This window comes from Dipodomys spectabilis, unplaced genomic scaffold, assembly GCF_019054845.1.
Source record: "Dipodomys spectabilis isolate Male_0828 unplaced genomic scaffold, ASM1905484v1 ptg000360l, whole genome shotgun sequence".
Lineage (NCBI taxonomy): Eukaryota > Metazoa > Chordata > Mammalia > Rodentia > Heteromyidae > Dipodomys > Dipodomys spectabilis.
The window spans coordinates 1870650-1885292 of record NW_024871037.1 but is presented as its reverse complement, the minus strand read 5'-3'; the positions used below and the strand labels follow the sequence as shown (position 1 = coordinate 1885292).

At 41.9% G+C, this 14643-nt stretch overlaps 1 protein-coding gene across 2 annotated transcripts in view; it reads right to left on the bottom strand.

The window, feature by feature from the left end:
• The window catches only part of Arih2 (ariadne RBR E3 ubiquitin protein ligase 2), a 49342-nt gene that overhangs the window by 19566 nt on the left and 15133 nt on the right, over nucleotides 1–14643 (bottom strand). The window contains exon 2 of one of the 2 annotated variants that reach the window (XM_042665930.1): nucleotides 9857–9902. The exons of the other annotated variant lie outside the window; for it this stretch is intronic. Within the exon in view, the coding sequence (XP_042521864.1) occupies nucleotides 9857–9895 (39 nt within the window). The 5' untranslated portion in view covers nucleotides 9896–9902. The remainder of the gene's footprint in view (nucleotides 1–9856; nucleotides 9903–14643) is intronic. 2 annotated transcript variants of the gene reach the window in all.

Sequence of the window (14643 nt, the reverse complement as noted above, 5' to 3'; positions counted from 1 at the left end):
TTGATTTCCAAATTCTTTCTCTTGGTTTCTCAAGTAAGTTCACATTCTTACCATCTTAGTGGATTTTATGGATCACTTTATTTTCATTAAATGACCACTCCGTGACAATTAAGAAACTTCCAATGGGAATTTATGCAAAACCACCGTTTCTACAATAAGTGACAAGCTGGCACCCTGTTTAAGCAAAGTGTACCTCTAGTTAGGTCTTGTACTCAGAAGAAGTCTCTCAGCTTTGCAATCCTTGTAAAAAGTACACGTATGTGTACACACACACACACACACACATACACACACACACACACACACACACACAAAACAAATAAAAAGTCCATGAAAAAAAAAAAAGCCATGAATTCTGCTGGGCCATGCATGCCTATAATCCTAGCTACTCAGGATGCTGAGATCTGAGGATCATGGCTCAAAGCCAGCAGCAGCAAGAAAGCCCATAAGAACACCTGTTATCTCTAATTAACTACCAAAAAAGCAGGAAGTGGAGCTGTAGTTCAAGTGGTAGAGTGCTAGTCAACAAATTCTAATTGAAAGTTAAAAATTTGTAGACAACCTTTGACCATATTTACAGCACATGGTACTGATTATTAAAGAAAATTAAAAGCTCCTTTAAGCAACCCATTCTATCTCTGTATATTCCTCCTGAGGAAAAGATAGAGGACAAATATACCACCAGGTTATATGTATTAGTAAAATATTAGAGGTAAATGTTCAACAAAAAAACGAGAGCTTGAAATGAAATTAGGTTAAAGAAGAAGCATGTAGCAAACTAGGCATGGTGACACATGCCTGCAATCCAAGCTACAGAGATCAGGAGGATTGTAGGTTCAAAGTCGGCCTGGGCCTTCACACCCCCTCTCCTGCATCTCAAACCAGGCATGGTGGAACACTCCTGGCATCATAGCCACAAGGGAGATATAAGCAATTAGAAGAGCCATGGACCAGGCCAGCCCTTGGCAAGAAGTGAGAAGATATCTGAAAAACAACTAAAAGCAAAAAAGGATTAGGGAAGTGGCTCAAGTGGTAAGGAATCTCCCTAGCAAGCACAACGACCTAAATTTAAACCATATTACTGCTATTATTACTACCAGAATAAATAAATAAAGGGCCAGGTACCTGTGTCTCATCCTGTAATCTAGCTACTCAGGAAAGATGCAATCTGATCATCGTAGTTCAAATCCAGCTCAGGCAGAAAAGTCCCTAGGAGACTCTTACCTCCAATTAACCACTCAAAAGCCGGAAGTAGCACTGAGGCTCAAGTGGTAGTACTAGCCTTGAGCACAGGGAGGCTCAGGGACAGAGCCCAGGCTTGAGTTCAAGCCATAGGACCAGTAAAAAATAAATACATACATACATAAGACAGCTTATAGCACTTGGGGCATGAGTTTCTATTTCTCTGCTATAAAAGGTTTCATGTATATTGCTGAAGTATTTTTTTTTTTTTTTTTGGTTGGGCATGGGGCTTGAACTCTGGGCTTGAGCGCTACCCCTCAGCTCTTCAGCTCAAGGTGAGCACTCTACCACTTGAGCCACAGCACCACTTCCAGTTTTCTGATGGGTTCATTGGAGATAAGAGTCTCATGGACTTTCTTGCCCCAGCTGGCTTTGAACTGTGATCCTCAGATCTCAGCCTCCTGAGTAGCTAGGATGATAGGTGTGAGCCACCAGCACCTGGCTGAAGTATTTTCTTAGTAAGGCCCATGAATACTTTAGGCCTGAGTTTCCTTAATTATAGCACTCAATTCATTCCAATCACAAAATGGAAAAAAAAAGAAAAGAAAAAAAGGAGACCAGACATTTGGCTTAAATAATTGTTGAAATGTTCCTTTGGGTTACAAAGTCTTTTTGAAAACATGACAGTGATAATGGTTTTGGATGAACTTGATAGAACCTTTTTGTTTTTTATAAACTCAGTGGGGCTCAATCTTAAAATCAGTGCTTGCCAGGTGCTGGTGACTCATGCCTGTAATCCTAGCTACTCAGGAGGCTGAGACCTGAGGATCCTGGTTCAAAGCCAGCCTGGGCAGGAAAGTCTGTGACACTCCCATCTTCACTGAACCACCAGAAAACCAGACGTGGCATTATAGCTCAAGTGGTAGAGCACTAGCCTTGAGCTGAAGAGCTGAGGGACAGCGCCCAGAGTTCAAGTCCCATGACAGACCAAAAAAAAAAAAAAAAAATATATATATATATATATATATATTAGTTGTATTCAGGGATTGTCCATTTCGGTATTCCTTCTCTCCTTCCCTCCCTCCTTTTCTCTTCTCTTTCTTTTCCTTCTTTCCTTCTTTCTTTTTTGGTCAGTTATAGAGCTTGAACTTGGGGCTTGGGTGCTATCCCTAAGCTCTTTTTGCTTAAGGCTAATGCTCTACCACTTTGAGCCACAGTTTTTGGCCAGTTTTCTGGTGGTTCATTGGAGATAAGAATCTCATGGTCTTTCCTGCCCAGGTTGCCTTTGAACCACGAGCCTCAGATCTCAGCCTCAGACAGGCATGACAGGCACGAGCCACCAGTGCCCGGACCATCGCAATATTTCCACACACATGTACAATGTGGTCCATCAACCTCACTCCCTTAAGCAAGCATCGTGTTATGAAGCCCTGATTGCCCTCAAGCTTACAATCTTCCTGCCTTGTTCTCCTACTGATTGATTACACACACACACACACACACACACACACCCCACACACACCCCCCCCCACACACAGGCAACAACACCCAGCAATACCCACTGCTTTCTGTCTTGGCTTCTAAATGTCTTATCATGCAGTGATCACCAGACTGTAGGAGAGACATTGGATGGTTCTAGAAATGCAAAGTCTCTGCCATGTCTGGCACTTACTTCCCCTATTACCATAGATGGCTTAGGTGGAGCTTATGAGCTAAAAACAGGAATCAGGTTGCCTCTGTCAGTTCCACAGAGCCCAGAGCTGAACTAGAGGGCGGCTCCTCAGTAATAATGATTATTTCTTCTTCTTCTTCTTATTATTATTATTGTCATCATCTCATTTGCTCAAGGTTAGAGCTCTACCACTTGAGCTACAGCACCACTTCCGGCTTTTTCTGTTTATGTGGTACTGAGGAATCAAACCCCGGGCTTCATGCATGCAAGGCGTGAGCCCCCTTCCTAGCCCCCAGCCCTTAATATTATGTTGTTAAATAATGGACTTCCAAAATAAATTCTGCCATGAAATTTGGTACTGTACTTAGTCTAATTCCTTGATCTTAACAGTGCTCATATAAAAAAAAAAAATCACACCTACAGATAATATGACTTTGTTGCAGCCAGAAGTTTACTGATACATACAAATCTACTAACAATGAATTTTGAATATCCCAGTGGAGAGCTGGGCATGGGAGGCTCACACCTATAATTCTAGCTACTCAGGAGAATGAGGATTGCAGTTCAAAGCCAGCCTGAGCAGGAAAGTCTGTGAAACTCCACTAAATTGTCAACAAATCCAGAAGTGGAGCTGTGGCTCAAATGTAGAGCACTAGATGAGTAAAAAGAAGGTCAGAGGGCTGGGAAGGTGGCTCAGTGGTAGAGCGCTTGCCTTGCATGCCTGAGGCCCTGGGTTCGATTCTCCAGCACCACATAAGCAAAAAGAAAAAAAGCCGGAAGTGGCGCTGTGGCTCAAGTGGTAGAGCGCTAGTCTTGAGCTGAAGAGCTGAGGGACAGCGCCCAGGCCCAGAGTTCAAGCCCCACGACTGGACCCAAAAAAAAAAAAAAAGGTCAGGGGCTGGGAATGTGGCTTACTGGTAGAGTGCATGAAGCCCCCGGTTGGATTCCTCAGTATCACATACACAGAAAAAGCCAGAAGTAGTGCTATAGCTCAAGTGGTAGAGCTCTAACCTTGAGCAAAAGAAACTCAGGGACAGTGCCCAGACCCTGAGTTCAAGCCCCAAGACTGGCAAAAAAAAAAGTCAGGGACAGAGCCTGGTCCCTGAGTTCAAGACCTAGGGACACAAAAATACACACACAAAAATAATAGCCCAGTGGAACTGAGTTCCAGTGAGAAGAGAGAATGATGTGTCAGAATGATGTGGCAAAATGATGTGACTTTATTCTCTAAGTGCCAACTGAACTTCAATATACTCTAGAAAGCAGTACATAAAAAAAAAAAAAAAAAAATGTCAGTTTAGCTGGGTGCTGGTGGCTCATGCCTGTAATCCTAGCTACTTAGGAGGCTGAGATCTGAGGATCACAGTTCAAAGCCAGATCTAGCAGGAAAGTCCATGAGACTCTTTTTTTTTTTTTTGGGGGGGGGGGTCCGATCGTGGGGCCTGAACTCTGGGCCTGGGTGCTGTCCCTCAGCTCTTCAGCTCAAGGCTAGCGCTCTACCACTTGAGCTACAGCGCCACTTCTGGCTTTTTTCTTATGTGGTGCTGAGGAATCGAACCCAGGGCCTCATGCATGCAAGGCAAGTGCTCTACCACTGAGCCACCTTTCCAGCTCGGTCTATAAGACTCTTATCTCCAGTAAACCACTAGAAAACTGGAGGTAGCGCTATGGCTTAAGTAGTAGAGCGCTAGCCTTGAGCTGAGAGACAGCACCCAAGTCCAGAGTTCGAGCCCCATGACCGAAAAAACAATCAGCTTATGTGCCTCCCAGTAGCCTTTGATAGGAGGTGCTGCTATCATTTCCAAGTCACAGATAGGGGTGAGAGAATTGCCCATATCATATCTATAATGTCCATAAGTTCATAGACGATCAGGTGTACTTTTCCTTAATAACCCCCTATAAATCTGATGGAATTGATATCATGAATTCAAGCAAAATGTGGTATGACTAGACCCTCTCCAAGTTAGAGGAAGGATCTATAGGAAAACCATGTTCCAAAAATGGGCTCCTGAACAAAAGAAGCGCTGGGATGGGAGACTATGAGGAACTCCAGAAGAATATATTCTACAAAAGCATTCACCCTGCTGGGCGCCGGTGGCTCATACCTGGAATCCCAGCTACTCAGGAGGCTGAGATCTGAGGATCACAGTTCAGAACCAGCCAGGGCAGGAAAGTCCCTGAAACACGTATCTCCAATGAACCACCAGAAAACCAAAAGTGGCTCAAGTGGTACAGCGCTAGTCTTGAGCTGAAGAGCTGAGGGACAACACCCAAGCCTAGAGTTCAAGCCCCATGACCAACAAAAATAAAATAAAATAAAAACAAAACAAAATAAAAAAACAAAAACCAGAAAACATTCACCTAGCTCATTATTTACCCATCAATTTTTTCCATAGTAAATGATGGTTTCCTGGTTAGGACAAGGACAAACCTGATTAATGCCATTAAGCTACATTTGATAAAAATCAATTTCAATACAGATGAGCTTTCTCAGAAAAAAACAAACAAACATTATTCACACTACTGCTTCTTAATACTTGAAAGAGCTCAGCAATCATGTCCAAATCTATTAGCACCAACATGCCTACAACAGAACCTTTTGATATTCACTTATGGAAAGGAAGCATTCAACAAAACCAAGAAGATCTCTTGCTAGGATTTTATAATCAACAAATAATATTTCAGTAGTCAAGATTAAGTTTTAAGCTAGGCACCAGTAGCTCATGCCTGTAATACTAGCTATTCAGGAGGCTGCTATCTGAGGATTGCAATGTGAAGCTAGCCTAGGCAGGAAAGACTGTCAGACTCTTAGGTCTAACGAACTACCAAAAAAAGCCGGAAGAACAGCTGTGTCTCAAGTGGTAAGAGTGCTAGCCTTGAGCAAAAGAAGCTCAGGAACAGCAGCTAGGCCCTGAGCTCTACTCCAAGACACACAGACGCACACAGACGTACACACACACACAGACACACACAGACAGAGACACACACACACACACACAGACACACACAGACACACACACAGACACACACACAGACACACACACACACACACACACACACACACACACACACACACACACACACACACACACACACACACACACACACACACACACACACACACACACACACACACACACACACACACACACACACACACACACACACACACCTTGGGTAGGAAGAAAGAAATTCAACTATTCCTGGATAAAATGACTTTATGTAGAAAATCCTAAGGAAATATACAAAACTATACAAAACCTCTATTTGAACCAATGAATGAATTTGGTTAAGGGAATAACAAAATACAATACAATATTTTATGTGGCTCCAACAAAAAATAAATTTTAGTATTTCAACCCAATACACCTAAAATATTGTTTCAATACATAATTCAAAAGATAACATCAAGCCAGACGCCAGTGGCTCATGCCTGTAATCCTAGCTACTAAGGAGGCTGAGATCTGAGGATCATGGTTCAAAGCCAGAGCAGGCAGGAAAGTCCCTGAGACGCTTATCTCCAATGAACCACCAGAAAACCAGAAGTGGCACTATGGCTCAAGTGGTAGAGTGCCAGCCTTGAGCTGAAGAGCTCAGGGACAGTGCCCAGGCCCAGAGTTCAAGCCTCATGACCATGACCACCACCACCACCACCACCACCACCAACAACAACAACAAAATAACATAATCAATAAGCTATGTTTGTTCCTATCCCTTTTAAAACTCTAAATTCAACAGGTATTTTAGACTTAGCACATCTAAACTACAGGATCACAGCTACCATACTGATGGCTATAGCTATAGCTTACACAGAACAATTAAAACTAAAATCAAGCTGAGCACTAGTGGCTCTCGCCTATAATCCTAACTACTCAGGAGAATTGAGAATTGTAATCCTAGCCTGAGGTTTGGAGCCAGCCCAGGCAGAAAAGTCCCTGTCAGACTCTTATCTCCAATTAACCATCAGAAAACCAGAAGTGGAACTGTGGCTCCAAGTGAGCAAAAAAACACTCAGGGACAGTGTTCCGGCCCCAAGTCTAAGCCCATAACTAAAAACAACAACAAAGAGTCTCATGAAGTTTTCTGCCTGGCTTGGTGATGCTGATCCACAGACTTAAGCTTCCTGAGTAGACATGTCACTACAGACATGAACCACCAGTGCCTGGTGAACGTGTGTTCTTTACATGCGCATACATCTAAAAAAAAATCCCAAGAAAAATTACAGCAGACTTTTTTCAACATATTAATAGTGGATTATAATAGCTATGGAAATATGAGGAATCCAGAAGACTGAAAGCAATCTTCAAAGAGAAAATAAAAGAAGAATTATGCCCATGGGATTTCAAGACAAAGTAGGGCTGGGAAGGTGGCTCAGTGGTAGAGTGCTTGCCTTGCATTCATGAGGCCCTGGGTTCAATTCCTCAGCACCACATAAGCAGAAAAAGCCAGAAGTGGCGCTGTGGCTCAAGTGGTAGAGTGCTAGCCTTGAGCTGAAGAGCTGAGGGACAGTGTGCAGGCCCAGAATTCAGGCCCCATGACAAAAAAAAAAAAAAAGACAAAGTAATCAAGAAATTGGGGATACTAGATACTAGACATAGACTGTATCACAAAACAAAACACCATTCAGAGGTATGGTCAATTTCCAATGAAAATGGTCAATGTAGTTTAAAGCAGAAAGGACACTTTACAACAAATGATTCTCGAATAATTTCATAGTTTATATAAAACATAAATTTTGCTGGGTGCTGGTGGCTCACACCTGTAACCCTAGCTACTCAGGAGGCTGAGATCTGAGGATCACGGTTCAAAACCAGCCCAGGCAGGAAAGTCCCTGAGACTCCTATCTCCAATTAACCACCAGAAAACGGTAAGTGGCACTGTGGCTCAAGTGGTAGAGCACAGCTGAAGGGCTGAGGGACAACTCCCAGGCCCAGAGTTCAAGCTCCACAATCTACCAAAAAAAGAAAGAAAAACACCAAAATCCCACAAACTGTGACTCTTACTTCATTTAACACAATTAACTAAAAATAGTTAATATATCTAAATGTTAAAACCTGAAATGATAAAACTAAAAAGTGCCAAGTGTTTATGGTTTTATGTCTGTAATTCTAGCTACTCAGGAGACTGAAATGAGGATCAGTTCAAAACCAGAGGGTGAATAGCAAATAAATATTAGGAGAAATCATTAAATAATCACTGGGAAATGCATATTACAGCTACAAGACAGCAGTTTACTGATGAGAAACGATTACAATCCCAAAGACTGACAATCCCAAAGTAAACTATTAGCAAGGATATAAAAACCTGAACCCTTATAGAATGATAGTGGGCAAGTAAAATACTAAAGCTATCTTGCAATAGTTTCCTTTCTTTCTTTTTTGCCAGTCACCGGGCTTGAACTCAGGGCCTGGGCACTATCCCTGAGCTTCTTTTGCTCAAGGCTAGTACTTTACTACTTCAGCCACAGTGCCACTTCCAGCCTTTTCTGTGTATGTGGTACTGAGGAATTGAACCCAGGGCCTCAAGCATGCTAGGCAAGCACTGTACCATTAAGCCACAATCCTAACCCCAGAATAGTTTTCTTAAAATGTTAAAACCCTTACCATGTGACCTAGCAATTCTACTCCTAGATATCTATACAGGAGAAATGAAAACATATATTCACATTAAGCCCTGGTCTGGATAGTGATAGGCAGCTTTATTTCATAGGAGTCAAAAAGTGGAAACAACTGATGAATGAATACATAAACAAAGTGTGTATACAATGGAAAAATCATTATTCGGCATAAAAATGAATATACTACTGAGAAATGAGAAGGATGTGGAAATGATGTGGATAAACCTCAAAAAACATCGATAGAAGGAATCGGGCATCAAAGAATTATTTTCACATAAATGGGAATTTCTGGGAAGGTGAAGCTATAAAAAGATAGAAGATCAGTAGGTGCTAGGGGCTAAGAGTGAGAATTGACTGAAGACAGGCACAAGAGAACTTTCTGGGTGATAGAAATGTTTCAAAACTGGATTTACTAAATAAAACAGGTAATGACATATTTTAAAATGAACTTAGAGCTGGGCTCCAGTGGCTCATACCTGTCTAGCTACTTGGGAGGCTGAGATCTAAGGATCACAGTTCAAAGCCAGCCTGGGATGAAAGTCCCACTTTATCTCCAACTAAATACCAAATAGCCAGAAGAGGTGGTAGGCTCAAGTGGCAGAACACCATTCTTGACTGAAAAAGTTAGGGGACAATGCCCAGGCCCCTGAGTTCAAGTCCTAATACCAGCATACAAGATCATGGTGATTTGCTGCCCTAGACAACTTAATTTAATGCGTATTTTCTCCACTAGATTCCTAAGCAGAAAGCAGATTGTGGTGAAATCTTTTTTTTTCCCCCCAAATCACAAGTCCCAAATCCACCTGTAATTGTTTTAAATGATAACCACAAATTTCTAGTTTCCACCAAAACCTCTCTCTCCTTACAAGAACATTCAAGACAAATCTCTATCAAAATTGGATTCATTATTAGGGCCAACATTTGACCCCGTGTTCACAAAGAATAGGAAGCTATATCCTGATGCTGAAGGAAACCAATGGATTTTGACACTCAAGACGCTTTCTAATATGAAGCTAATTACTGATCTTTAGGATGAGTGTGTTAAAGAGTTTCAGGAAATTTAACAGTTATTACTTGACATGCCCAGATCACACGGACAGCATATGCTTATGATTCAAAGGAATACACAGAACATACTAATTTTATATAAAGCTCAAGGTACTGAATAGCTCTCATTCCTGAACCCCCCCCCCAAAAATAAAGTTTCCCAAGAAAATCCATGAACATAAATTGCCTCATCTTTTTAAGTTTCCAACAGCTGGTTGAGGCTGCCCAACCCTCAGGATCAAGTTCATACAACTTGCAAATGGATTTTTTTTTTTTTCCCCAAAAAAGGATAAAACCAGCAGCCCACCAAAATGGTCACCAGCCCTTCCCACACTTACCAGTGCCATAGGGACGATGCAGCCGATGGCAGTGAGCATCAACGGCCTGAAAAAATACAGGTGGTAGTTTCAATTTTTATTTCGAATTCTTACTTGCCAACTGCCTGAAATCTTTTAAGGCTAAATGAATGGGTCTTCGTGACTGGGTTAAGCCATGTTTCAATTACATTTGTTAACAAACACCAGGAGCCATTCACTGAAAAAGATGGAAGAAAGGGAGGAAAACGAGGGGCCAGTTTTCCAGCCTGGGGTATAGCAAGGGACATGAGATAGGGAAAAACTGGCCTAAAGAGATCAAGATGAATGATTTGGTCTAGGGACTGAAGGGAATGTGGGAGATTTAAAAAAAAAAGGGGGAGGGTACTAAGAGAATCATTTTAAAAAGAGACAAGATTAAGGCACAGGAGAAGGTAAATTCCAGCCTAGAGTAGGGGCAAAATCAGCATAGGTGATGGTGGCAGGAGGGAATGTTCCAGTAGGTTCTGAATGTAGGCAATGATCATCTCCAAAGTCTAATAATTTAAGTGGTAGGATTTCTCTTCTCCCATGCTTCACATCTATATATTCTCTGCCTCTAAAATGTCAGTGGCCATGCACCTCATTCTAATTCTGCCCTTCACAGGTCAATGACTCATAACTGAAGCACCCATACATCATACATGCTTTCTAAATGTAATTCCAAAATTGTGATGACTAAATTTGAAGATTTCTAACCAGTCTAGATAGAATTCCTTCCTAATGGCCATGGCTTGATCATTAAAATCAAAGAAGATCCCAAACGTCTCACTCAATAAAAGACTGCGAGTATAATACTGCAAAAATAGGACAGCTATTCCTTGGCAATTTTATTTAAACTCTCAAACCTCTACAAAAATGAAGAAAACAATGAAAGCCATGTACCTAGCTTCAACATCATCTGTGATGCCATCTACTGTGCCTCTATTCCAACCTTGCTCATACTCTGGAGATTACTGTGATGCAAATCCACATTTGTTGTAGTGTGCATTTAATAGAACCTGCTTCGGGAAGTACTTGAGACAAAAAAAGTTGGTGTTTACAGCACTGTATAATGTTCTAATATATTTTCTACAGGATGCCACAGAGACCATTTCTGTAAACGCAGGTCATGCCTAGCAACCACCATGGAAAGGAAATGCAGGTGGATGTTGGTAGAAAAATGCACTACACAAAATAGGATTAATTCAAGCTGAGTCTCCACTCCTGTGACCACAGGCCCATCCCGCAAAAAAGGGTTTCCACAATTTTCTTCTAGCTAGGCCTAAGAGAGGGACTATCAGATAACAACTAGACGGTATCTCTTCCCTTAGAGGGCTTAAGACACCTCAGGGCCAACACATCTTAATGTCAAAGCCAGTAAGAAAACCCTATTTTTATGAACTTTCTATTTATGTAAAACTCCATACAGAAAGGAAAAAGAATGGACGCTCCTCAAGGGCAGAGACTTTTTTGAACTGTTTCTTCTTCGGCCAATATCCAAGCACCAAGGACAATGTATGTGCAAGTTCTAGATCTCATGTACCAAAACCATCCTGTCTCTGGTAGTCTAGTCACTACAAACTCCCACCCATACCATCCCTAGGGCATGCAGGTCTCAAAAGCCTGAACCCTCAGGGATGCTTGACTTAAGGGCAGAGACTAAATATGGTTTCTCTGAGGAAGGTAAGAAAGATCAAAAGTGCTAAGATCGCCTGAAGGATTGCATGCTAGGTGAGAAAGCTGACAGGTGGTTTGAAGGGGCAGAAATAAGAACATATAGGATAAAGAGAGGAACAATACAATAGTTATTCAGGCTAGTCTGGGACAGCTGCTATTTTCAGTTTTTCAACAAGAGTAAAAGTAGTGAGACCCTTGTCTCCAATCTATCACACTGTGCCAGAAGTGGCTCAAGTGGTAGAGCCCTAGCCTTGAGAGAAAGCAGCTCAGGGACAGCACCCCAGCCCAGAGAGTTCAAGTCCCAGGATCGGCAATAAAAAAAATCATTTTTTAAAAAAAGACAGAAAATAGCCTGGCACTAGTGGCTCATGCCTATAATCCTAGCTACTCAGGCCTGTAATTCTAACTACTCAGGAGGCTTAGATCTAAGGATCATGATTAAGCCAGTGGAAGTGGTGCTGTGGCTCAAGAGGTAGAGTGCTATCCTTGAGCAAAAGAAGAGACAGAACCCAGGACCTGAGTTCAAGCCCCAGGATGGCACCCCTCTCAAAAAAGGTGGGGGGGGGGGGTTGAGGTTGGGGGTAGAGAAAAGGGACAGAAAATAAAAGGCAGAAAATTTTTTTACTTCAAGTTGAAGCCTCCACTACCCCTTTTCTCAGTTTCTAAGAAATTCAGGGAGCACTTGTTTTCTTGGGAAACAACTCTTAATCTACACCAATTATCAACGAGCAAAGAAAATCAAATGGCTCATAAAATGCACTTTAATGAAAAGGACAAAGCTACACTACCACCTCATTCCCGTCCACCACGACCGCATTCCTGCCATCTGTCTAGCTTCTGCTGGGTGCCACCAACATCAACTGCCCATAACTCTACTAGAAATTCAATAACAAACGTTTTCAATATTTCAATAATATTATATATATATATATTTTTAAGTTCCTCTACTGGTTACTTTAACAACTTTTAGATAATAACTCAAAGGACCAGAATTGTGTCCAATATCACCAGCTTTGGGGCCACTCACACAATGTTCATATACTAGGCAAAATAAATTTTCAGCACTAATTCATTATATTCCTGCCCCCCACATAAATGGCTTTACTTGGATGATACTATTTTCTGTGTGTGCCACCAAGGACTGTGAATTCTGGCAGCTTTCTTTCATGAAAATTCTAATTTATTCTCCTGCCCCTTATAGAGTTCCATGGTTTCTTCACCATTTCCCAACCATCTTGCAGGTTCTTCATTCTATCTATTGCTCAGAATCCATCCATTCCTATCCTTGAAGGATCTCACCAAAATTAGTTTTAATCTGGGGTGAATATTTTTCAGGCCTACTTGTCCGTTGATGGTCACATATTTTTTCATTATTGATGAATATATAGGATCATACATTATAAATATTATGTGATATATATACACATATGTATAATATATATATGGGGTTGAATTCAGGGCTTTGTGCTTACAAGACAGGAGCTCTTCCATTTGAGCTACTGCTCCTGCCCCTTTTCCTATGGGTTATTATCATTATTATTTTGATTGGTCATGGGGCTTGAACTCTGGGCCTGGGCACTGTCCCTCCACTCTTCAGCTCAAGGCTAACGTTCTACCACTTGAGCCACAGTGCCACTTCCAATTTTCTGGTGGTTTACTGGAGATAAAAATCTCAGGGACTTTCCCTCCTGGGCTAGCTCTGAACTGTGATCCTTAGATCTCAGCCTCCTGAGCAGGATTACAGGCATGAGACACCAGCGTCCAGCTCCACGCCAGTCATGGATCTTGAATTCAGGGCCTAGGCACTGTCCTTGATCTTCTTTTGTTCAAGGCTAGCACTCTACCACTTGAGCCACTGCACCACTTGGGCTTTTTCTGTTTATGTGGTACTGAGAAATTGAACCCGGGGCTTCATGCATGCTAGGCAAGCACTCTACCACTGAGCGACCTTCTTTGCCCCCATGGGTTATTTTTTAAGATAGATTCTCTATTTATGTCTATTATGTCCAAACTGGCTATAATCCTCCTACATGTACTTTCTGTGTCACAGTGCCCAGCCATTGTGCTTCGTAGTAATAGCTGGGGCAACAGGTTAACACTACCAGTCCTAGCCATTGTTGAGATGGAAATTTCACAAAGTTTGTGCCCAGGGTGTTCTTGAACTAAGATCCCCATTATCTCTACTTCTCTAGTAGCTAGGACTACAGGTGTGCACCACCAGTACCTAGCTAAATCATTTCTTTTATAGTTTTTTTCCTTGCCCTCTTTAGTCCCTCAGGCAACTAATTGTTGACTGATTTTCCTTCACAATAGACTAACTTACATTTCCTAGAATTTTTTTTTCTTTTCTTTTCTTTCTTTTTTTTTTGCCATCCCTGGGGCTTGAACTCACTGTCCCTGAGCTTCTTTTGTTCAAGGCTAGCACTCTACCATTTGAGCCACAGCGCCACTTCTGGCTTTTCCTGTGTATGTGGTACTGAGGAATGGAACCCAGGGCTTCAGGCATGCTAGGCAAGCACTCTACCACTAAGCCACCTTCCCAGTCCCATTTCTTATCATTTCGATCACTGATAACATTCTTCTTTTTTTTTTTCTTCTAGGTTCTCAATTTATTTTGAGGCATATCAATTCTGCTTATATGAGTAATCCATTCCTTTCATATCACAAAGAGGCATCTGCTTTTTTGAGACAGCGTTTCACTATGTGGTCTAAGCTGGCCTCGAACTCACAATCCCCTTGTCCTAGTCTCCTGAGTGCTAGGATGACAAGTGTGCATTGTCATGCTTGATGACTGACCTCTACCCCACACACACACCCCGGCCTTTTATTTTGTGAAGTATGATGTCCTACAAGTTTGCCATTACAAGTTGAATATCCCTTAGCCAAACTGTGTGGGACCAAGATGCTTCAGATTTCAGAGTTTGGGGGATGCAAGAGCATTTACAAAGACTGCCATTTGAGCATACAACACTCAGAAAGGTTCAGATTTCAGAGTTTTGAGTGAAGGATGACATTTAGGCTGCTTCAGTCAGGGACTTGTGCCAATAAATCTGCTATAGACATCTGAATACCCAAACAAACAAACAAACAAACAGGCAAAAAAACAAACTAAG